This window comes from Vicia villosa, linkage group LG7 (assembly GCF_029867415.1).
Source record: "Vicia villosa cultivar HV-30 ecotype Madison, WI linkage group LG7, Vvil1.0, whole genome shotgun sequence".
NCBI lineage: Eukaryota > Viridiplantae > Streptophyta > Magnoliopsida > Fabales > Fabaceae > Vicia > Vicia villosa.
In genome coordinates this window covers 68289097-68312572 of record NC_081186.1, presented here as the reverse complement: position 1 = coordinate 68312572, position 23476 = coordinate 68289097, and the positions used below count along the sequence as shown (strand labels likewise).

Here is a 23476-nt window from a genome sequence, read left to right as displayed (position 1 = left end):
AACCGAGCATAATGCTTTGCATCTTCTTTCTTTGACGGACCGGGAGGGTAAGGTAATTTCTTCACTTGTATAGAATCATCCACCTTCTTCTTTCCCTTTTCACTCACACTCAATTTTTTTCTCTCTTTTTCTACAACTTTCTCAAGAGTTTCTTTTTCCACTAATTCTTTCTCTTTCTCATTTTCAACTAAATCACCCTCAACATTTTTTTCTACTTCAATCACCCTATCTTTTTCACTCTCAACAATTTCCTCCTCAACTATCTCTCCTACTCCCATATCAATATTTCTACCGCTACGAGTTAGAATTGACTTACAATGCTCACGAGGATTTTCTTGTGTAGTAGCCGGAAAAGGACCTTTGTTTTGATCGGCAAGTTGCTTTGACAATTGCCCGACTTGAGTTTCAAGGTTCTTTATTGCGGCATCCGTACTCTTTTGGCTTGCAATTTGCAATTGCATGAATTGGCTAAGAGTGTCCTCGATTGAAAGCTTTGTTTGTTGAGGTTGTTGATTGTAACCGCCTTGATAAGGATTTTGTCGATTCGATGGGCCCGCTTCCGGCCTCCATCCTTGTTGATAACCTTGATTACCTCTTTGTTGGTAACCTTGGTTATTGTTGTAAGGTTGTTGTTGTTGTCTCCCACCATATCCTTGATTAGGATTAGACACATAATTCACCTCTTCACCCGGTGGAGGACAAAAACCTGTTTGATGGTCACCCCTACACAATTCACAACACATCACATGTTGATTTTTAGAAGGGCTCCCATTTATCTCTTTGATTTGTTGAGGGAGTTTTGACATTTGTTGAGTGAGCAATTCTACTTGTTGTGTCAATAACTTGTTTTGAGCAAGTATTGCATCACTAGTATTCAATTCAAGAACTCCCGGTTTTCTTTGCAATGCACTACGGTTGTGTTGCCCTTGATGATCGTTCAAAGCCATTCTATCAATGATAGCAATCGCTTCTGCAGCAGTTTTTGACATCAACGAACCACCCGCGGTAGCATCTAAAAGAGTTTTTGGTTGAGGTTGGAGTCCATTCCTAAAGATATGGATTTGAGACAATTCATCAAACCCATGACCTTTGCATTTTCTAACCATGGACTTGAACCTCTCCCATGCTTCATTGAGAGATTCATTCGAACCTTGAGAGAACACCGCAATAGAAGTTTTCGCTTCCATGAACCTATTGTGAGGAAAGAACCGATCCAAGAACTTCTCTTCTAACTCGTTCCAATTTGTCATGACATTATTTGGTTGATCAAGGTACCATTCCTTAGCTTTTCCAATTAAGGAATGAGGAAAAAGTCTCCTGAACACCTGTTCTTCTTGGTCTTCCGGAGCACCAATTGTTCCGGCGATCTCATAGAACTTTGTTAGATGAGTAAATGGATCCTCGTGATCTGCCCCTGTGAAAGGATTCTGATAAAGTAATTGAAGTAACCCCGTTTTCATCTCGGAGTTTCTTCCATTGGCTTGATCACGAGCAAATTGTGCATTGAGTCGAGGGCTATTAACACAAGGCCCTCGAACTGGAACATTAGGAATCTCTCCTGCCATTTCTCCCTCAACTAAGTTTTCAACAGGAGTTGAAGAAGAAGATGCCTCTTGTTGTTGTCTTCTTTCCCTAGCTAGTTGTCTCCTCCTACGAGTTTTGCTATTCTCTCTACGAGCAGTCCTCTCAATCTCAGGATCAAAAAGGAGTTGATCTGCAGGTACACGTCCTCGCATAAACTGTTATCTGAAAAACTAACCAAGCAAATTAACAAACACAAGGAAAATAAATTTAGAAACAAGATATTAATTATAAGACTCAATTCAAAACAAACTATTGCAATGCTTGCAATATCTAAACAACAATCCCCGGCAACGGCGCCATTTTGTTGAAAGAGTATTGTGGTGTACTTTTCGTTTATATCGTATCCACAGGGATTATTGCGATATCACCGCCGTTCTATAGCTTATTTTGTCTTGAGTTAATGTTACTTTAGTTTTAGGTTTGCAAAAGATCATTCAATTCTTTTAGTAGCAAAGAGTAAATTAATGAAAGTTCTAAGTTAAAGAAAATGTATCAAGATTCGATTTCATCGACCTAAATTTGTATGTTTCCTTATAAATAGATGCTTATGAACTTGCTAACGATCAATATAATTACGTATCGACACCTATATCGTCCGTGTCCGCAACGATATAGCTAGATTTACCGTATTGTTTAACCGACGATTTCTCCACCGTTTAAACAATACAAATAACGTTTTAAGAACCGATACTTAGTAAACATCAAACTCTAAATCCATGTCTGCAACTTATAGTTTGAAAGATGATTAGTTGGGTCTAGATACAAACATTGATGTCTCAAACATTTATACCAAAGAAAAAGCTTTAATAAACAAACTAAACCATCTATATTGATCATCACTTGTTCATTCACATATATTCACAAGAAAAACATACAAAAGGCTAGGAAGATTACATCTTATCTTGATACAAAAGGGATTTAGCTATCCATGAGAATGGTAGCTTGCACAAGAAGGAAAGGATGAAGATCAACAAGCATCAAAGGCGATTAATCGACGATCAAGGCTTCCAATCTTCAACTCTATATTTGCTACAGTGTATTATGCTCTTGTTTCTCTCTAAAATATCTCTCACTAACTTCAAAAGTGATCTGGCCCATAAACAAATAAACAAAGTTTCGCAGACCGCGCTTAGCGCGGTGCAGCCCGCTAAGCGCGCTATCAAATATTGCTTAAACCGCCCAATCGCGCTAAGCGGGCTCCAGACCTCGCTTAGCGCGGAACTCTCTGCCAGAACTTCCTTCTTTTCTTCAAAAGCGCGCTTAGCGGGCTCAACCTCGCTTAGCGCGCTACCTCTTTTCAGCAATCCTTGGCTTTGGTCTTGGAACATCTTCAAAGTGCTTTTTCCATGGTCCAAGCTTCCAATTATCTATAAAAACTACAAAATCCAACATAGATTGCAAAGATAAGAACTATTCAACAATAATATAAATATAAGAATAAATATATACCAAATGACAATAAAATACTACTATTAACCACAAAAAGACTTGAGAGTTACCAAAAATTACCTAAGATATTTACACAAATTGGTAACTAACAGAAAGCTTGCCCCTGCTATCCTTGGAGGGTTTAGAGCAAAGGATTAATTAGGGGTACTTTGTTTGAGGCTTTGATGAAGGCGTTATAGGCCTTAGTTTTTTATTATCCAAAATCTTCTGAATGCCTCCTTTTGTTTACCTTTAGCATATTTCTTTTCAATTGCAGTCCTTTTGTTAATGGAAATGTAATGTACTCCTCCCATCTTAATGAAATGCATTTTGATATTTCTTTGTTTGTGTTTACTTTACTTATCACATAACACTCTTGATCATAAAGCCATTTCGGTGCTTGTTCAACCATTTTGGCCTACGTAGCATCCTTTGAATATCTACGTTTTTGCAATTTTAACTTCGTGCATGCTTGGTTTGTATCTTTTCAGATACTTCTCATTTACCCTTAAAGTCCTACGATCTTCTGCCAATTCTTCTATCTCATAAGCGTTATTTGAGAACACTTTCAAGATTCGAAAAGGGCCTTCCTAATGTGGGGACCATTTACCTAACGCCTGATTCTTTCGATCTATAGGTAAAATAGCTTTCCAAACTAAGTCATTACTGATAAACGTTTTACCTTTCACCTTTTTATTGTATGCTCTGGACACTCTTTCTTTTTCTCTTTTTATCATCTCCAATGCTCGAAGTCTGTCTTCGTCCAAATCTACTAACTCATTCATCATCAATTCCCAGTAAGTATTTGGAGGAATTTCTGCTTGTCTTTGGATCCTGACTGATTGCAAGTATATTTCGACTGGAAGCACTGCGTCATGTCCAAACGTCAATTGGAAAGGCGTTGTGTTTGTAGCTTCTTTTGGCGATGTTCGACAAGCCCAAAGCGCTTGGTCCAAAGTTTTATGCCAGTTCTTGGGTTTTTTCCCTACATGTTTCTTTATAAGACCAATTATTATCTTATTTGCTGCTTCGACTTGTCCATTTGCCTGAGCATAGTAAGGTGTAGAGGTAAATAACTTGAACCCCATATCTCTGGCGAAATCTTTCATCTTTCGCCCAGTGAACACTGATCCTTGATCTGTGGTTATACTTTCTGGGATTTCGAATCTGTATATGATGTGTTTCTGAATAAACTCAATCACAGCTTCCTGATCCACATTCGCAAGTAGTATCGCTTCGACCCATTTTGTGAAGTAGCCTATTCCTACCAAAATATACCTTTGACCTCTAGATGACTTGGGGTGAATTTCTCCAATTAAGTCTAATGCCCAACCTCTGAGAGACCATGGTTTTATTATTGAACTTAATTCATTTGCAGGAGCATGTTGAATACCTGCATGCTATTGACATTCTTGACAACCCTTTGCAAATTCTATGCAATCTTTCAACATAGAGGGCCAATACATTCCGTATCGAAACAAAAGCCATTTCATTTTGTGCCCTGCTTGGTGCGCACCACATGCTCCGCTATGTACATTTGAGAGAGCCAAATATGCTTCCGCTTCGCCCAGACACTTTAATAAAACTACTTCGGGAGTTTTCTTAAACAATTCATTTCCCATTAAAAAGTATGATAAAGCTCGATACTTTACCTTTCTATCCGTTTCTGTCGAAGGATCTTTTAAATAGTTCACAATTGGACTTCTCCAATTTGTGTCTGCTAAAGAGTCTATATTCAAAATTTCAAACTCTTGTTTGTTGGCAAAACCCAATTGTGAGTTCTCCAAATCACTTGGGGAAAGCTTGGTAGCCATTGCTTTGCCTCTTACTTCGATCAGTTCTTCTAGTTTTTCTTTTGATACCCTGTATCCTGAAGCTAATTGTGCCAAATCATTCGCTTCTTGATTTTTCAACCTTGAAACGTGATTTAAATCCACATACTCGAATTTTTTGAGAAGCCTATTTGCTATGACAAAATACATGATCAAATTTTCTTTGATACACTTGTATTCTTTCGTCAGCTGCTTAATCACTAGCTCAGAGTCTCCTTTGATTTCGACTCTAGTTGCCCCCAATTCTAACAAAGCCTCAAGTCCAGCAATCAGTGCTTCGTATTCAGCTTCGTTGTTGGAGCATAAGGGACCTTCAATCTTGTACTTGAGCTTTGTTGGAATTCCATCAGGAGAAATTATTAGTATTCCAACGCCAGTTCCTTCTTTATGGGTTGAACCATCGAAGTATAGCTTCCAAGGCTTTAACTCTAAGTATTGTTGAGGATTTTCAACCACTACATGATCAACAATGAAATCTGATACGATCTGACCTTTCATTGCTTTAAGGGGTTGAAATATCAAAGAGTACTCAGTAAGGGCCAACGCCCACTTGCCAATTCGACTATGTAATATAGGCTTTGATAGCATGTGTTTAATCACATCACAATGAGACGAAACATAAACAACAATTGGCTTTATATAATACTTTAGTTTGATACAAGAGAAATATAGACAAAGGCAGAGTTTTTCTATTGCGCTATACCTAGTCTCTGCATCATTGAGTACTCTACTTAAGTAATAAATGGCTCTTTCGATGCCATTATCGTCTTCTTGAGCTAACATGCTACCTATTGTATTATCTGACGCTGAAATATACAGGCGCATGTATTTCTTTCCATTTGGGGGAGATAATATTGGTGGATGCATCAAGTATTGCTTGATCTTCTCAAAAGCTTCTTGATGTTCAGCACGCCATTCGAAATTTCCTTGCTTTATTTTAAGTAAGGGAGAAAATGCTTGCGTGCGTCCACTCAAGTTGGAAATGAATCTTCTCAAGAAGTTTATCTTTCCCAGTAAAGATTGTAATTCTTTCTTCGTGGATGGAGGCTTCGTTTCCATAATAGCGTTTGTTTTATTTTGATTAATTTCTATTCCCTTTTTGTGGACCATGAAGCCCAGGAAATCTCCAGCCCGCACAAAGAAAGCACATTTAAGGGGGTTCATCTTCAAGCCATGTTTTCTCATTCTTTCAAACGATTGGCTCAGATGGTCCAGATGGCTGTTATCCGAAACAGATTTCACCATAATGTCATATATGTATACTTGCATGAAAGTTTCTATAAAATCATGGAATATAGAATTCATTGCTCTTTGATAAGTTGCCCCAGCATTTTTTAGACCAAAAGGCATTACAACCTATTCGTAGGTACATATGGCCCCTGGGCAGCGAAAAGCTGTTTTAGACACATCTTCTTCTGCAATGAAGATTTGGTTATACCCAGAATATCCATCCAACATGCTTAGATATTCGAAGCCTGCGGCTGAATCTACTAACATTTCTGCCACAGGCATGGGATATTCATCCTTAGGCATTGCTGCATTAAGATCACGAAAATCTATGCATACTCTTAATGAACCGTTCTTTTTAATAATCGGAAAAATATTAGCAATCCATTCTACATACCTCGTAGTTCTGATGAACTTGCATCGTAGAAGTCTTTCGACCTCTTCTTTGATCTTCGAATGAATTTCTGGTGCGAACCTTCTAGGAGTTTGCTTGATGGGCTTTTTTCCTTCCTTTATGGGCAGCTTTAATTCGACCAAATCTCGCCTTAAACCAGGCATCTCGTCGTAATCCCATGCAAAGCAATCTTTGTTCCCTTTCAACAACGCGATGACTTTTGACTTCAAGGTTGGCTCCAGTTTTGCACTGATGTATGTTACCCTCTTCTGGTCTCCATCTACAAGATTTACTTATTCGAGTGGATCTTGGGCTAGCATTTTGATATTTGCCCCCATTGGATCTTTCTCGAATCCCAAAGGTTCTTCGTCGTAGATTGCATCCAGCCTTTGACTCGTTTCCTCTCCTGAGATTTCTTTGGCTTGAATTGGATCTTCGAGGAATTGGGGGGGTAGGATGTATTCCAAAATCCCTTGTTTCTGCTTCTCTCTGAACCGTACTGACTGTCATGTGTGATAACTCGGATTCGAGAGCCGTGTTTCTTTTATTCTCGGCTATGTAAGCCGAATTCTTTTCGAAAAAAGATGCTTCAGACATGACCAACGTCGTCATCCCAGCCCGTTGGCCGTATTGTTGGTAAATGTTCCACTGGTGGGGTATCTTCTGGACCATCCATTATTTCTCTATTCCATTGGAATCCATTAGGATGTAAAGACAAATAGTATAAAGCATTTCTGTTTGGAGTGTATATATCTTCAGCAGCATGGCAAGGTCCAATGTTCGCCAAATTCCTGTCGAAACTAGTTTTATTGACCTGATTGACTTCAGCCATGTAGTAACTTTGATCTCCTTCGATGTTTTCTACTATGCCATCTTCTATCCAAATGGTTAGTCTTTGATGCATCTTCGAAGGCACAGCCGCCACTCCATGGATCCACTCTCTTCCAAGCAAAAGATTGTAATTAGCCTTTGCTGGTATCACCATGAACATCGTTGGCCTGGTGACGAAACCCACAGTTAAATTCACTTGAATTACTCTTAAAGTTTGCCCTATCTTGCCTTCATAGTTGGACAGAACCATGTTATATGGTCTTATATCAGTATCGAACATACCAATTCTCTTCAACATATATTGGGGCATTAGGTTCACCGCTGCTCCTCCATCTACTAAGACTTTGTTAATGCCAACATTCTCAATCTTGGCTCTTATATAGAGTGGTTTCAAATGATTCCTCATACCTTCATCAGGCCTTTCGAAGAAAGCGTTCTGCTCTTCGACTGCCCCATTGTTCAGCACATAGTAACACACAGGTCTGTGTCTTGCCATCTCTTCCTCATCAGCTTCCTCACAATCTTCAACTTCTGTTTCTTGGTTGAACTCATGAGGGAGTACTGACACAACATTGCAATTGAGGTTTATAGACGACACTCCGTCTGAGTCAAAATCATTTGTCATCCTATCGTCTTCCTTCCAAGGACTGGAATGCATTTTTTCTTCTTCTTTCTCATTTTCAGAATCGAACAACTTATGCTCCACTGGAGGCTTACTTGTCCTTGCCCCCTGCATTGGGATTTGATTGCTACTTGATTCTCTAGTCTCCCTTGGTTTGTATTCCCTTTGGGCCTTCTTCATCCTCTGGTGCCTCGGCCATTGGGATCTAGACATAGGATTTTTTCCTTTGTAGTTCTCCAATCTGTACATCTCTCGATTGGAAGTATGGAATTGCTTCCTATATGCCATTGCAGTTCTTCCTCCTTGGTCCCAACTTCGCCATTTGTTGGTTCTGGCACCAGCTTGCATCCATCTATCCCTGGGTATGTTTGCAGGGACTCTGAATGTGACCCTTCGAGCTCTAGGGTGTGGGCTGTCAGGTCTCTTCGTCGGGGTCCAGTTGTCGAACATATACAAGTTAGGACAAAGTCCTTGAGTCTCCCGACCCATGTAGAGATACACCCTTTCGAATGATCTTGCTAGTAGTTCGTCATAGACTGCACCACATCTAGGGCACAGTGCAACCTTAGAGTTGTCGTTGTGACATCTGACTAAGAAACCAACCAAGCTTTCTTCAGACCTTGGGTATACTTTCAGCAACAAGTTTCCTCCTCTCCAAGGCTGCTCCATTCTTTCTCGCAGGGCCCTCTCGAAATTGGCTTGAACCCTTCGATTTAACATAACTGAACATCTTGGGCACATCAGCCTTTTTCCACCATTTTTCACATGACAATCCCAGAGATAATCCTTCAGACTGTTCCCTCTTGGTGGGATTTCAATGTTTCCTTTCTCCCTTATCAGCCATTTTTCTAATTCTTCTATTTCAGATAAAGGCCGTCTAACATTGACCATGTTAACAACTGCCGGAGGAGCCTCGGAAATTCGTATCTGCTGAAGCTTCATTGTGAGGTCTTCAGTGGCCTCACTTGTTTTTCTTTTCAAATCTTCAGTCATCTCAGCATCAAAGGATCCTTCAACATCAGTATTGAAGATCGAATTGGCATTTAGGCTTTCAGTAGCCTGCTTTCCACCTGAAATTATCCCCGACTCAATAGCATCAATTTCAGATACTTCCACCATGTTGACGTTAAGTGGTTCACATAGGTTAGTGTCAGCCACACTCAAAGGGTATGCGTCAACCTTCATATGGTTCTTGGTTTTGTCAGCGAATTTCAGACGTCTATCCTTGATAGCATTCTGAATTAGATCCCTGAAAAGAAAACATTGTGAAGTTTTATGGCCTAAAAAACCGTGATATTTGCAAAAACCTCGCTTCTTCCGTTGTTCTAACGGAGGAATTTTTGAATTGGGAGGTACTATCATCTGGCCATCTTTTACTAATAAGTCAAATATTTCGTCACATTTAGTGACATCAAATGTATAAGTTTTCTTAGGAAATCTATCGCTTTTATCATTCTCTACTGGATTTTTTCCATTAGAAGGGGTGAGCAATCTGCAAGAATAAGGTGGCGCCTCTTTTAACTCAGCAAGATCTATTTCGACCTCTTCCATGCTGTATGAATCTTCGAAAGGTTCACCATCAACGTCGTCTGCTTCGACGTATGCTACTCTCTCCTTCTTATAACTTTTACTTGCTCTGGCCTTTTCTGCTTTTAACCGTTCGACTTGTCGAACCCTGTCTGCCAATTGGGCCATATATCTCTTAGGTATTGAGTATCCAGCTTCTTTCGAATTGAATAATCTAGGCCACCTGCAGCCATTTCAACTAATTCATGCTCTGGGACAGTCGTGAAGCATCTTGATTTCAATAAACGGAACCTGTTTAAGTAATCATCTATAGACTCCGTGAACTTCCTCTTGATGCTAGCCAATTCTTTCAGACTTATCTTGGTTTGACCCATGTAAAATTGTTCATGGAATAATCTCTCCAAGTGTGCCCATGCATCTATGGAATTTGGGGGAAACGTAGTGAACCAAACAAAAGCATTTTTTGTTAGCGAACTAGGGAAGTATTTAATCCTTAAGTCTTCGTTCCCTGCTAGATCCCCTGCTTCCGTCAGATATCTGGCTATGTGCTCCACGGTAGACTCATTAGTGTCCCCTGAAAATTTAGTAAATTTTGGTACTTTGGTACCCCTTGGCAATTCTGTTTGCATGATATATTCTGCTATTGGGGATGTATAATTTGGGCGTCGAAGCCCGGTATTAAGGTCATTGTTAGCCATTATTCTCTCTATCGAGGCAGTGAGATTGTTCTCTGTTGCCAAATTGTCTCTCCTAACCCTATGCACCACTTCATCAGGATGTTCATTTCTTCTTACCACCACTAGATTAGGTTGTTGCTGGGCAACTGCTTGTTGGCCAACGTTAGTCGTTTGACTTCGAGTTTCTAAGTCTACCACTTGGTTTTGTTCGACTGGTGTTGGCCTAGGTGGCGGTACTGTGGCTCTAACTGGTTCTAGAATGGGTCCCCCTTCCTAATAAGTTGATTGGTTGTTCCTTCGTCTATTTTGTGGAACTCCTAAAAAATCTGCCATTCGATTTATTTGAGATGATATTTTTTGGAAGGTTTCCACATTATCCTGGTTAGTCCTAGCAATGTTTGTTGCTAATGGATTCAAGATGGAACCCAATTCTTTAGCAAGAGTTCCTAACATATCATGGTTACTTGCATCCATTTCTTGTCGAAATGCTGCTTGACTATTTGTGGTAAAAGGGGGTACTTGGGCAGAGAAGCCAGTATTCTGTCCGCTTCGACCTATCGAACCAACATTAGGCGAAAACGCTGTTGGGTTAGTTGTAGTGTATGTAGGCCCCGTTCCTCCTAATCCTGTCATGTATGAATGTGGCATTCCGTATAGGAAATTGGGTCTCCACATATCTAAGGCAGATGATGGTCTTAGGGTAAACATCTGACTTGCGACATTAGTTGCGAAATGTGGTATCTCGCCTGCGCCTGTTAATAAAGGGATAGCAGTCGAACTCGAGACTGGGAGCGTTCCTGTCGTCCCTGTAGTATTTTCAGGTATCGCCTGGGAATTACCTACAGGTTCAGATTCTGTCGAAACCGGTATAGCCTGGGCCTCCTGAGTGGAAGCCGAAACATGTGTAGAATTTGCAGCCACCGTTCCTGACCCTTGTGGGGGATCTTGATCTCCCCCTGCACTGGCCACATTGACCATTTTTTTGTTGTACCTTCGTTTAGGAATCGGTTGTGCACTGTTGGTTAATTTACCGTTCCTAAGGTTCATACAAGGTCTTGATATTTTCTAGACAAAACAAAACAATCGGTTAAAAACAATCTGTTTGACACTGTCCCACTGGGCGTGCCAATTTGTTTACGGTGATTTCCGGTAAACAACCGCTAGTCCTCCAAACTATAAAATATACTTTGGTTACTCGCAGGATCGACTAGATTGATCCTAGGACGTAGTCAAACAAACGTCTTTTGAAAGGATTCGATTCATGTTTGCCTGTTCTGACTTCGAGAAGACTTATTTTGTGATTCGGTCTTATGAATGTTCACTTGGGATAATACTGGTTATACAAGTTAATATAACTTTCGAAGAAATATAAATAAAAGCATGTAAATTGCAGAAATGTAAAGTACAAGAATATAACATGCAGTAATGTAAAATGCAGGAATGTAAAGTGTTTCGAAATGAAAAGTCTGAACACTATGAAAGAAATGCAAGAGTATAAATAACGGAAAGTAAATGAAAGCGGTAGTAATGAAAAGATACTTGAATAAAGGAAAAATACAAATGTATTAAATTGATGTTGGTGTCATACGTACACTTCTCAGCGAACTCGTTCTCTAAACACTTGATACTTGATTGATTTGCGAGTGATTTGTACAAAATGAACACACGGAATCCTAACATTAAGACCCTTATTTATACTAGTTTCGACCTTAACGATCCTACACTAATCTAATGCCACGTTGCCCACAAGAATCCCTGGGATGCCATCTGTCTTTGTGCGGTTACACAAACTACTTCGAAATTCAAATCATCCCGCCTGAATCTTCTTTCGACACGTGGCAACGCAACCATAATCGAGAATGCCACGAAGACACGTTCAGCCTCAGTACTTTACGTATTTCGCAAAACGTTTAAGTCTTTTAAAGATATTCCTCTTCGAATTAGCTCCAAGTCTAACCATCTTTATTCCAACTCAAACAACATTCTCGAAAACATGGTCATCAGTAGCCATTTTAATCTCAGAAATGGTCATCAGTAACCATCTTCCTTCGAACTCTACCTCTCCAGAGAATATTCTTCTTGAACGAAATCTCCAGCCAACACTACTTGAAGCTCTCTAAATCAGGTATGTCACCATCTGAGTGGTGTTTCTCAAATTGAATCTCATAATATTAATGAAGTTATAATGGATGAACATTGGACATTTTTCATGCAAGAATAATTAAATCAATTTTAAAGAAATAATATTTGAGAACTTGTTCTAAAACATGAATAAAATATACTATTTGGAACCAAATGGGTTTTTGTAACAACCTTAATGAAAAGAATATTATTATAAGAAATAAATCAAGACTTTGTTGGAACAAAATTGATTTATACCATATTTTTAAGGTTTTAATGATAACAAAGTTTTTAAAGAACAATTGGGTACACTAATGTGTGTTCAAGTTTGCAGGTAAAAAGATTAATATACTGATTGAACGTTGGTTAAGATATTGCACTAAACATTGAAAGAGAAGCTTACAATAAGGAGGTCCTGGCTTCAATTCTGTCACATTGACTCATAATCCGAGTCATACGAATTTCCTGAGGTGCGACCTCGATGTAAGCCAATTTCTTTTTACTGAACTAAGTAGTTTTGGCTTTTTCAGCCTTTAGTCGTTCAACTTATCGAACTATATTGGCCAACTGGGTCATGTCCCTTGGGGATTAGGTGTCTAATTTCTTCCGAATGGAGTAATCAAGGCTCCCTGCTGCCCGTTCAACCAACTTAAGTTTTGGAACTTGCATAAAACATCTCAATTTCAAGGTTTTAAATTTATTGAGATAATCATCAATACTTTCAGCCACCTTTCGCCTTACGCTGGCCAATTCTTTAAGACTAATCTTTGACTGTCCCATATAGAATAGTTTGTGGAATACTTTCTCCAATTGGTTCCAAGTGAAGATATAATTTAAAGAAATAGTGGTAAACCACGTGAAGGCTTTCTTCTTTAACAAACTAGGAAAATATTCTGCTTTTAAATTCTCGTTGTTGGCTAAATCACCATCCTCGCTTGATACCCAACTATGTGCTCAACTGTGGATTCATTAGCGTCACCAGCAAACTTGATAAATTTTGGGACTTTCTAACCCTTGGGAAATTCAATTTTCCCCACATATTCTGACAATGGCGACACGAAAAATTGGCTTGCATGTCTAATTAAGGTCATCATGGGCTTGAATTTGTTCGACCACGTTGGTGATGTTATTTTGCACTCCAAGATTATCTTGTTAGGCTTGTTTGCGAACTTGATCGGCATCTTGGTCTCTTTGAACTAGTACCAAATCTGGGCCATTTGGCTTTTTTTTGTTCTCGATTTCTCTAGCTTCTAGAGGGTTAATCCTTAGGGATTGTTAGGCGTTGGGGCTGTTGGTGCACAAAAAATGTCATCCATTCGACCCATTTGTCGTGCCAACTGCTGATAACATTGGGTAGTGTTTTCTATTAGATGACTAAACACGTTGCTCATCCATTGCGTGAACATGTGTACCATATCATGGTTACTCTCATTTATTTGTTGTCTCATAACTTGGACAGAGTTATTGGTCAGAGGTGGCATAATTGGAGGGAAGTATCCCATACATCTTGGAGGTTGTCCCACTCGTCCAAAGTTTCCCATAGTGGACCCTATAGAGAAATATGGAATAAAGTGCGATGATGTAGCCATCACATTTTCTTTGTATATCGATACACTACGGTGTATGAAAGTTTGTGATCTTTGCTACAAAGTATGAGTTTGTTATTTATTTTATTTACCAAATAACCGTCAACGACGATTTCACCTATTATGGAACCATTACGCTTCAATCCATGTTTAATCTTCAAGTTTCCACTAGTGTGCCTACGTGTCATCCAAGTCTGTTTTGTTGAAATACTATTATGTTTTGTTTTGTATTTAATATATGGATCATTTTAATAAGTATCTTAAATCACAATATTAGGTAAGTAAAAAATAGAGAGGTGCCATCAATTATAAAACTAGTAATATACTCGTGCGTCCGCACGGGTAAATATTATTTAGTAGTGTAGAATTATACTGTAATTTAAGAATTAGGTTTATGTATGTTTTGCTGCTTAGAATTTAATTTGTTGTGTCCCATGACACTTCATAAAATATTTCATTCACATTTTCAACATTAAAAACATGTGCAAATGAGTGATAACTCAACACCTATTAAATAATAAATTATTTTTAGAGTAAGAATGAATCGGTTTTTCAATAATATTACAATGAAAAAATTGCAATACATATTAATATTTAAAATATTTCATCATTGAAAGGATCAATTTATATATATTTTTTTGTCTATATCTAACTAATTGTGTCTAGTGTCACTTTATCAAGTGCAAATTAACATTTATACATATTTTGTTGGTTGGATCTAACTTGTTGTGTCCAATAACATTAAAGACAAGTGCAAAGTTATAATGAGGAAGATGTAATGTGATTTTGAGATAGATATTGTAAAAATCATACCAAAGCTAAATAATGATCTTATGTAGCAATAAATATATATAGAATTGTCATTCGTATTTATATAGAATTATTAATAAAAATAAAATAGGTATCGTGTTGATAGTGTCCCGTAATAAAAATAAAAATAGAAAACTTTACATTTGAAAATAAGAATTTTGTGTCTCAAATAAAGACAATTGTTAATTAAAATATAATAGATATTTTGCTGATAATGCCCCGTGAAAAAAATAAAAATTTTGACATTTGAAAATAAGAATTGTGTGTCTCAAATAAATTGTTAGCTAAAATGAAAAATGCATTTTATTGACAGTGACCCGTCAGTAGAGTAGAAGTTTGAAAATATTTTTTTTAATAATTATAAAAAAATTTAATAATCATAAAATAATTTTTACGTGTTCCTTTTCGTTCCATTAAGAAATATTCAATTTATTAATTTATTTATGTTTAGAAAAATAAAAAAGGAAAAAGAAAATTGAGGGGGGAGTTAAAATAAAAATGAAAATATTTGAGAGAGAAGATGTGAAGAAAAGATGAAACAAAAGAAAATTCAATAGTAAATACACATGTCACTTGGATATTTGTTTGAATATTGGAATATTTGGTTGATTATGAAAAGACAAAACAACTCTTTTTGTTTTATAAATAAATTTTAAAAGAATGAAAGATATTTTTGATAGAATAATGACATCTTTTATTAATGGCTTGGCTAGACTAGACTAGATCGTAGAAGACTAGACAGTAGGATAGTAAATTAATTTTAACATATATATTTGATTGAATATAATATATGTGTATATAAAAGAGTAAATAATAGCTGTAGTTACTTTGACAATTAGTCATTTAATTTCAAGAAAGGTACATAGCGTGATCGTCATCTTCAGCATCACTGTCAAACGTCATCCTAGTCTTTTGTGAACCACTTATCTTCATGCATTCAACATAACTATAAATTCAATATAAATCAATATAAAATACTAGTACTCCACATTAACATATTAAAAAAAAAAAAGAGTAAGCTTATACAGAAAATGGATAATAATATCCCTGAAGCTGAAACTGTGAGAAAGAGAGTAATAATCAAAGAGCTTCTAAAGGGTCAAGAAGCTGCAACCAAACTCAGATTTCTTCTTCAAAATGACAAGAATCCATTTGGTGATGGCTCTCTCTTATCGTACAAACTTGCTTCAAATGTGCTTAGATCTTTCACAGAAGCTCTTTCTATTGTCTCACAGCCAGGTTGTGATGATTTTCTGAATCTGCTAAACTCCGAGCCGGTGGCGGTAGGCGGCGGCATTGATCCACCGTCTGGAGATTCAGCTGGTAGTGTTGTTAAGAAGACTTCAAGAGGTTGCTACAAAAGAAGGTTAGAATTAATTAATTAATTGATTAATTTAGTAAAATTCTTTTGTTGGTTAAATTAAGTTTCTGTTTTTATATTTAATATATAATAGTAGTAATCATGTCATGACATTTTTCTTACAAAACAAACCCTAATGTTTGTTGGCGATTTTGGTTATTAGACTGCCATGGTTTCATGACAGGAGATCTATACGGACACAAGGATGTATCTGGTTTTCACACAAGCTTATTTTAAAATAAAATTAAAAGACTATATATGAATTCATCAAGTTAATTTTGAAAAAGTAATTGTAATTAAAATGGAATGAAATATAAAGGAAAATAATTTATGGTTGGATATTTAGATAAGATTGTACCATAAATTTGAGTATAATTCAACAGTTTTGTTAATAAAAATATCAATATCTTGTTAGAAAGACCTCGATAAAATACAGTTTTTATAACAAAATAATATATTAATAGAATAAGTAAAAATCATCAAAATATAAATAATTTCAAATTCCAAGGTTTACAGGATTACCAACGTATAAATAAAGACTCAACATAAGAAAACATCACAACCAATGGAATAACAAACCAAAGAGAAAGGTAAGCAGAAACGTCCAAGCAACTAAAGACCAAAAAAAACCAGAGAGCAAAAAATTGCAACATATCAAAACTTACCTTAGAACTGTGCGAACAATCGATCTGCAGGATAAGGTTCTAAAGCCAATTATAGTATGTAAAAAACCATTTTTAAGCAAAAATTAAATACTATTTTCCTTCGCATCTTTCATAGTTTTTGTAACACCATTAATGATAGTATCATTATAGGCTTTCCAAATTATTTAGTCTACAATATGCCAGATCATAACCAAACCACACCTAGACTTGTCCCAATCGCCTAAAGAACGGAAAGACTAAAAAAGAAGCTTATGGTTACTAGGAAGAACCACTTGCCAACCCAACAATTGAGAGATGCCATACCACACTAATAAAGTTAACTAAAAAGTGACAAAATCATGGAAAACTTACTCAACCGAATCCTCACAAAGGGGAGAAAATATTCCACTAGGATCACTAATCACCACTATTTTGGTCAATTTCTCTCTAAAAGGGAGTATATCTTGTAAAAGTTGTCAAGAGAAGACCACCACTTTAGGAGAAGTATAACTTTTTCATATAAGGTGAATGATCATGATCTCGTCCACAGGAGACAACGAGGAGCCAATAAACTGAACATGAAAAACACTAGCAAAAAATTATTCTCTTGTATGCTTCCAAATCCACTCATCTCTATCTTGAGAGAAAATAACACATCGGAAAATAAAGAAAAGATTTGCTAACACACGTAACTCTTTACAAAAGAAAGATATCCATCTAATATCCAAAGTTAGTTCCCCGTTTTCCACCCGATCAATCTTTTCCACTAGTCCATCAACAAACCAATCAAAAAGTTCAACATCTTTGAATCGAAGAATAGGCACACATTTCCACCAAATAGAAGAAGATCGGAACCCCAAAGTCATTCCCTCTCGAATAGAGGAAACAACTGAAGCACCTTACACAACTACAAGGATATGGCACCACAAGCCATAGATCTCTGACTCCTATCCCATTTAGCTTATGAAATCTTATATTTCCCCTTCACCCCTCCCCAAAGAAACCTTATTGGTATCTTCCAAACCTTAGCAAGCATCTTTAAAAGGACAAGAAAAAGATTGAAATAACATTAAGCACATTATTAAGAAGAATCATCCTACCTCCCAAACTAACATATTTACGCTTACAAGAATAGAGCCTCCATTTCACCAAGTTGACCAAATGGTCCTTAGTAGACCCTAGTAGAGGATTGACCCCTCCCAAAAATCCAAGGTACTTAAAAGGAAATGATTCAATCTCACAGTTAAGGAAATCACATGCAGAGGTTAGATACACAAAATCCACATTAACTTCTATAAGACTACTCTTAAAGAAATTAACCAGAAGTCATGAAGCCAACTCAAAACCACTTAGGATCGCCTTAATACTCCATAGATTTACAAGAGTATAATCTGCCATAAGAAGTATATCATATGCATATTGAAGATGAGAAACCACCAAATTAGACGATCCCACCCTAAATCCGAGTAAAGACCAATCTCCTTAGCCCACAAGCAAGAAAAGGAAAAGAGCTAGAGGATCCCTTTACTTCAAGACATTTTGGATGTTAGTCTCTTGAGGTTAATACATATTAACCAGCATCGGAAGGTTACCAATAAACATATACAAGCTTTCATTCAAGCCCTTAACTTCTTATTAAACATGAATATGATAAGCATATAATCGAGAAAGTTAAATGAATTATGCATTTTCTTAAAATTAACTTTTAAAATAAGACATAGTTTCATGGATCTTTTAGCCAACCAATATTCTTCTTTTAAGAAAAGCCAAATGATTAGGAGAGATGAGTTATCCTTCACAAACCTAAGTCTAATGACTAACACTTTAGCTACTAGCTTATACAAAGATCCTAGCAAATATTTTGGCCTAAATTCACCCAAATGAGAGGGAGATTTGATATTGGGTATCAAAGTCACAAAGTAGGATGCAAAACTAAGAGGTAGAGATGTAAAGTAGTGAAATGGGTCAAATATGATCCTCAAATCATGTCTTACGAGATTCCAGAATCTTTTCAGGAAGGAGAAATTTAACTCATTCGAATATGAACTTTTGTTACCATCACAATAGAATGCAACACAGTCTAACTCCCTAACTCCCGGAAGGGGTCGTCAAAACAAGGCTACCATCATCTGAAAGAGAGTGGAAGCCTACATCATCAAGATGAGGTCTAACAACATTCAGTTCTCTAAAATTATATGTGAAATTCTTAACAACCTTTTGCCTAGTTTAAAACACCTCTTCAATCCAACACAACCTTCAAAGCTATGATAGTATATCATTTACCTCTACTTTTTATAGAAGCATGAAAGTAGCCAAAATTAGTATTTCCTTCCCTAAGCCACTTAGACCCAAATCTTTAGAATAATTGAGAATCTTTAATTCTTAATAAAAATCACAAATTCACGATGACTCTAAATCTAGTTTTAATCTCCTCCACAAATAAGGTCCTAAAATTAGCTAACTACATTTAACAGTAATTTATTTGCAATCACTATATTCATGAAATGGATCTTTATTATGTCTTTTTTGAAATGAAAAATTACACTCACACTTTCCCTTATTATTCTCGTTAAATTTAATATGCTACTTTTTAAAATAATAATTAAAAAAATTAATATGTAGAATAAGTGGCAATGACCCCTAAAAATTCAAATACACAATAGTAAAATAGCTAAAGGATCCCTTTACTTCAAGCAAGTTTAGATATTAATCTCTTGAGGTTGATACCCATTAACCATCACCGCGAGATTACCAAACAAATATGCATGCTCTGATATCAAGCCCTCAATTTCTCATTAAACATGAATCTCATATGCATATAATCAAGAAAGCTTCAAGTAATTGAATTATATGCTTTCTCAAATTTGACTTTAAAAGACAGGGTTTCTTGGATCGCTTGACCTAGTTTATCACCTCATGAACAACCATCACTCCATCAACCAACATTCTCCTTTTAAAAAAAATCGATTGATTAGGAGAGATGATTTCTCCATCACAATCCCAAGTCAAGAGGTCAACACTTTAGATACCAGCTTATACAAAGATCCCACCAAAGATTTTGGCCTAAATTTGCTCAAATAAGAGGAAGATTTAGGCTATGTTTGGGAGTTTGTTGGGGAGGGGAGGAGAAGACTTCCAAAAATAAAATTTTAAAAAAGTGTAGAAAAATATTTGACATTTTTAGAAAAAATGATTTTGTTTAGAATGATAAAAGAGTCATTATCATTACTAAATTTTTAATTTTCAGAATACTATAACGACCTAAAAGATATTTGGAAAATTTATGTAAGCCCTTCAAAACCCTCCAAAATCCTTCTTCACTACAATTTTTGAGTTCCCCCATTTTATGGGGTTTTTGGTGTTATGAATAAACTCAAACCCTCCAAAACCCTCATATCCAAAATCTTTGTATCCTTTTCACCCAATTCTTCTTATTTTTCAAAGTCCTCCCCTCCCTTCTCCTCCAAACTCCCAAACATAACCTTAAGGTATCAAAATCACAAAGTATGATGCAAAACTACGAGGTAGAGATGCAAATTAGGGAAGTTGGTCAAACATGATCTCCAAATCATCTCAAATGAGATTCAAGTACTTTTTTAAGAAGGAGAAATTTAACTCACCCGAACATGAACTTTTGTTACCATCACAATGGGAAACAATATTAATTGTTTAACTCCCTAAGACTAAAGGGCCCCGTCAAATCAAGGTTATCATCACCTGAAAGAGAACGAAAGTCATCATCATCAAGAAGAGGTCTAACAACAACCAGTTCTCTAAAATTATATTTGGAATGCTTAACAACCTTCTTTTAAATTTTAAATATTCATTCCATCCAACCTTTTCCAACCTTCAAGGCTATTATAGCATTCTAGCATTGTGCCTACCTCTACTTTTTACAGAAGCCTGAAAGTCACCAAACTTATGTCTCCTTCCCTAAGCCACAAATTCACGATGACTCTAGACCTAGTCTGAATCCTCTCCACAAAAAAGGTCATAAGATCATCTAAATACATTTAATAATAATTTATTTGCGATCACTATATTAATGAAATGGATCTTAATTATGTGTTTTTTGAAACTAAAAATTTACATTCACTCATTCCATCTAAAGTAGTTATTCTCTTATAATTTAATATACTGCTTTTTAAAATAATAATTAAAAAAAATTGATTTGTAGATTAACCGATAATAAGCACTAAAAATTCAAACACAAACTTTGCAATATCGATTTTTGTCGGCTGAACTAAAAAATTTGCAGATAAATAATAAATAATTTTAATAATAATTTGTTTTATTTACTAAAATATTTTTGTTAATTATAATTAATCAAATATTTAAATAAACTAAAATATAATAAATAAAAAATATATTAATAAAAAATTAATAAATATTGCATTACAATAATTTATTTGAGATGGAGAGCATAGAAATATTTGTTATTAGAAATATTAGTGAGAAATTTAATTCAGCATTATCTTTGCATCAATCTGCTACACTTATTTTTCTGTATTCAAACTCTACTAGTATATCTTATGTAGGAAGTGTGCAGAGACATGGAGCATAGTTTCCCAAACCCTTGTTGATAATCATTCATGGAGAAAGTATGGACAGAAAGGGATCATGAATTCTGAATACCCCAGGAGTTACTTCAGGTGCGCATTTAAGCATGATCAAGGTTGCTTAGCAATCAAACAGGTGCAAAAAACACAAGACAAACCTGATATGTATGAAATTACATACATTGGCATTCACACATGCAACACCACTCCTAATAATGAGACAATGTTTCTTGTGGATTCTGATCATGATGAAGAAAATACTACAAGTATTGTTGCAAATAAACAAGAGCAAGAATTAATGGAATTTGATGATGTTGCTGATGATGCTGTGTTAGTGTTTCAAAGCCTGGCAATGGAGTTTGGGGACAATGACTTCCACTTTGATTAAAATAATTAGTTTCTTATATGCTTTGATGAATATTAGTTGTTGATATTGGAATAAATTTGATTATCTCATTGATACTACACCATGTTAATTATCTCTTCCCATTGTAACTGATATTTCCAAGGCGATCAATACAATAATTAGTTTCTCGATGTACATGTTTAAAAGTTTAATTAATGTGTGCACTGTTAGTGTAAAACTTTTTATACTGTCAAGTCAATGAATCACAGTCACCAAATTATATTATTTAAAAAAAAATTAAAATCAAAGTCAAACACTTCTAACAAATTAATAGTTGTGATTCATTGATAGTGTAAGATTTCTTAACAATGTCAATATATTCTAATTAAATTCTATGTTTGATCTCACACTTTAATTTGTTCGGTTCATGCGGGCTAACACTTCTAGAAGAAGGAGAGAAACAAATGAATGATCATTTTCAAAATCAATGTGTTAAGATTTTTGTCTTAGGGCTTGTCTATTCTATTAAGAATCTCCCTATCAAGAGGAAAGAAGTGTTTTGTCATTGAATGAAGAAAATGTTCAAAGTAATCTATGCTTTATCTAGATACTTCTTTTTTCTTTTGACTAGCTAGTTACTTTATCTATATGTATACTTCTAGATGATATCTGACCAATTACAACAACTTTGTTTTTCAAGAAGCAAAAGTTTTGAATTAAGAAATACTAGTAGGATTAACCGGCCACTTGATTATGGTGTGAATTGTAATTTTTTTTCTTATAAAGGAAGGTACCAAGTAATGCTCAAATAGAGTCAATAAAGACTAAACTACCAAGTAATTCATCAGAATCGAGTTTTTACCTTGACTCGTTTTATTTAGGTAAAATCAAAACGTAAAGTCATAGAGTTTACCTCATATTAAAATTATATTAAATTTATATATACGAGATATATATACTTATATAATATTCTAAATGCATTAATTATTTAAAATTTTAACTTAATTATAAAGTAAAAATATACTATATCATCATAATAAAGTGTAATATTCACAAACTTGTATCAAACTACATAAATTGTCCACCAAATCATAAAATGTAACATCCAAAAAATTATAAAAAAACAATAGTTTCATAAATTTTTCAAGTTCAAAAAAATAAATCTTTTCATCTTCATCTTCAACTTAATCAAAAGTTTAATCCTTCCGCAACATCATCTTCATTGAACATTCATATTCGAAGTGATTAATTCCATCTCCAAATGTTAAAGATTCTTTAATAATATAACCAAGATATGAATTTGAATAAAATTAAAAATCCATAGCGATAATTTTATGAGCCAAAATATAAAATCTCATTTATAAATTTTGAAAAAAAAAAGTAAAATCAGTTCAAAGAGTAAAATCTAACGATTTTACATGATTTTACACGATTTCACCGATTTTATAAAGATTTAAATCACTTAAAACCGTTCATGAATACGATTTTACTTAAAAATATTTTTACCTGCGATTTAACACGAAATGCTGACCTAGAAACATGAAATCTATAGAGTTTAGGTTTTAAATCGAAATTTTAACAACCATGTATTCATCAATAAATTAAACCACACAACCCAAAACCACTATTCCCAATTGTCTGAAGCCTACAAATAAGAAGCAAAACGAACGAAAAATGGTTTTCTAAAGAGATTTCAAAAATCGTTTATTTATTATTAAGAAATATTAATCACCATGCATGATGCCTAAAACACTTTAACACTACATTTGTACCTAAACTTAATCATCTTAAATTACTAAACATGAGTCATCTTTCTTATTATATTTCAATTATTTAAAAAGTTGATAATTGATAAAGAAACATATATAACAAATGAGGGATTTGTTTGGTTTTGATTAAATGTGCTAAGAAAGTTGGTCCGGAGAGGA

At 35.4% G+C, this 23476-nt stretch overlaps 1 protein-coding gene across 1 annotated transcript; it reads left to right on the top strand.

The window, feature by feature from the left end:
• Positions 1-15620: 15620 nt before the first annotated feature.
• On the top strand, positions 15621-21732 carry LOC131617361 (probable WRKY transcription factor 70). Its single transcript, XM_058888667.1, has 2 exons — positions 15621-16005; positions 21182-21732. The coding sequence occupies exons 1-2, from the start codon at positions 15671-15673 to the stop codon at positions 21588-21590; spliced, it is 744 nt and encodes a 247-aa protein (XP_058744650.1). The 5' UTR covers positions 15621-15670; the 3' UTR covers positions 21591-21732.
• The last annotated feature ends 1744 nt before the right edge of the window (positions 21733-23476 follow it).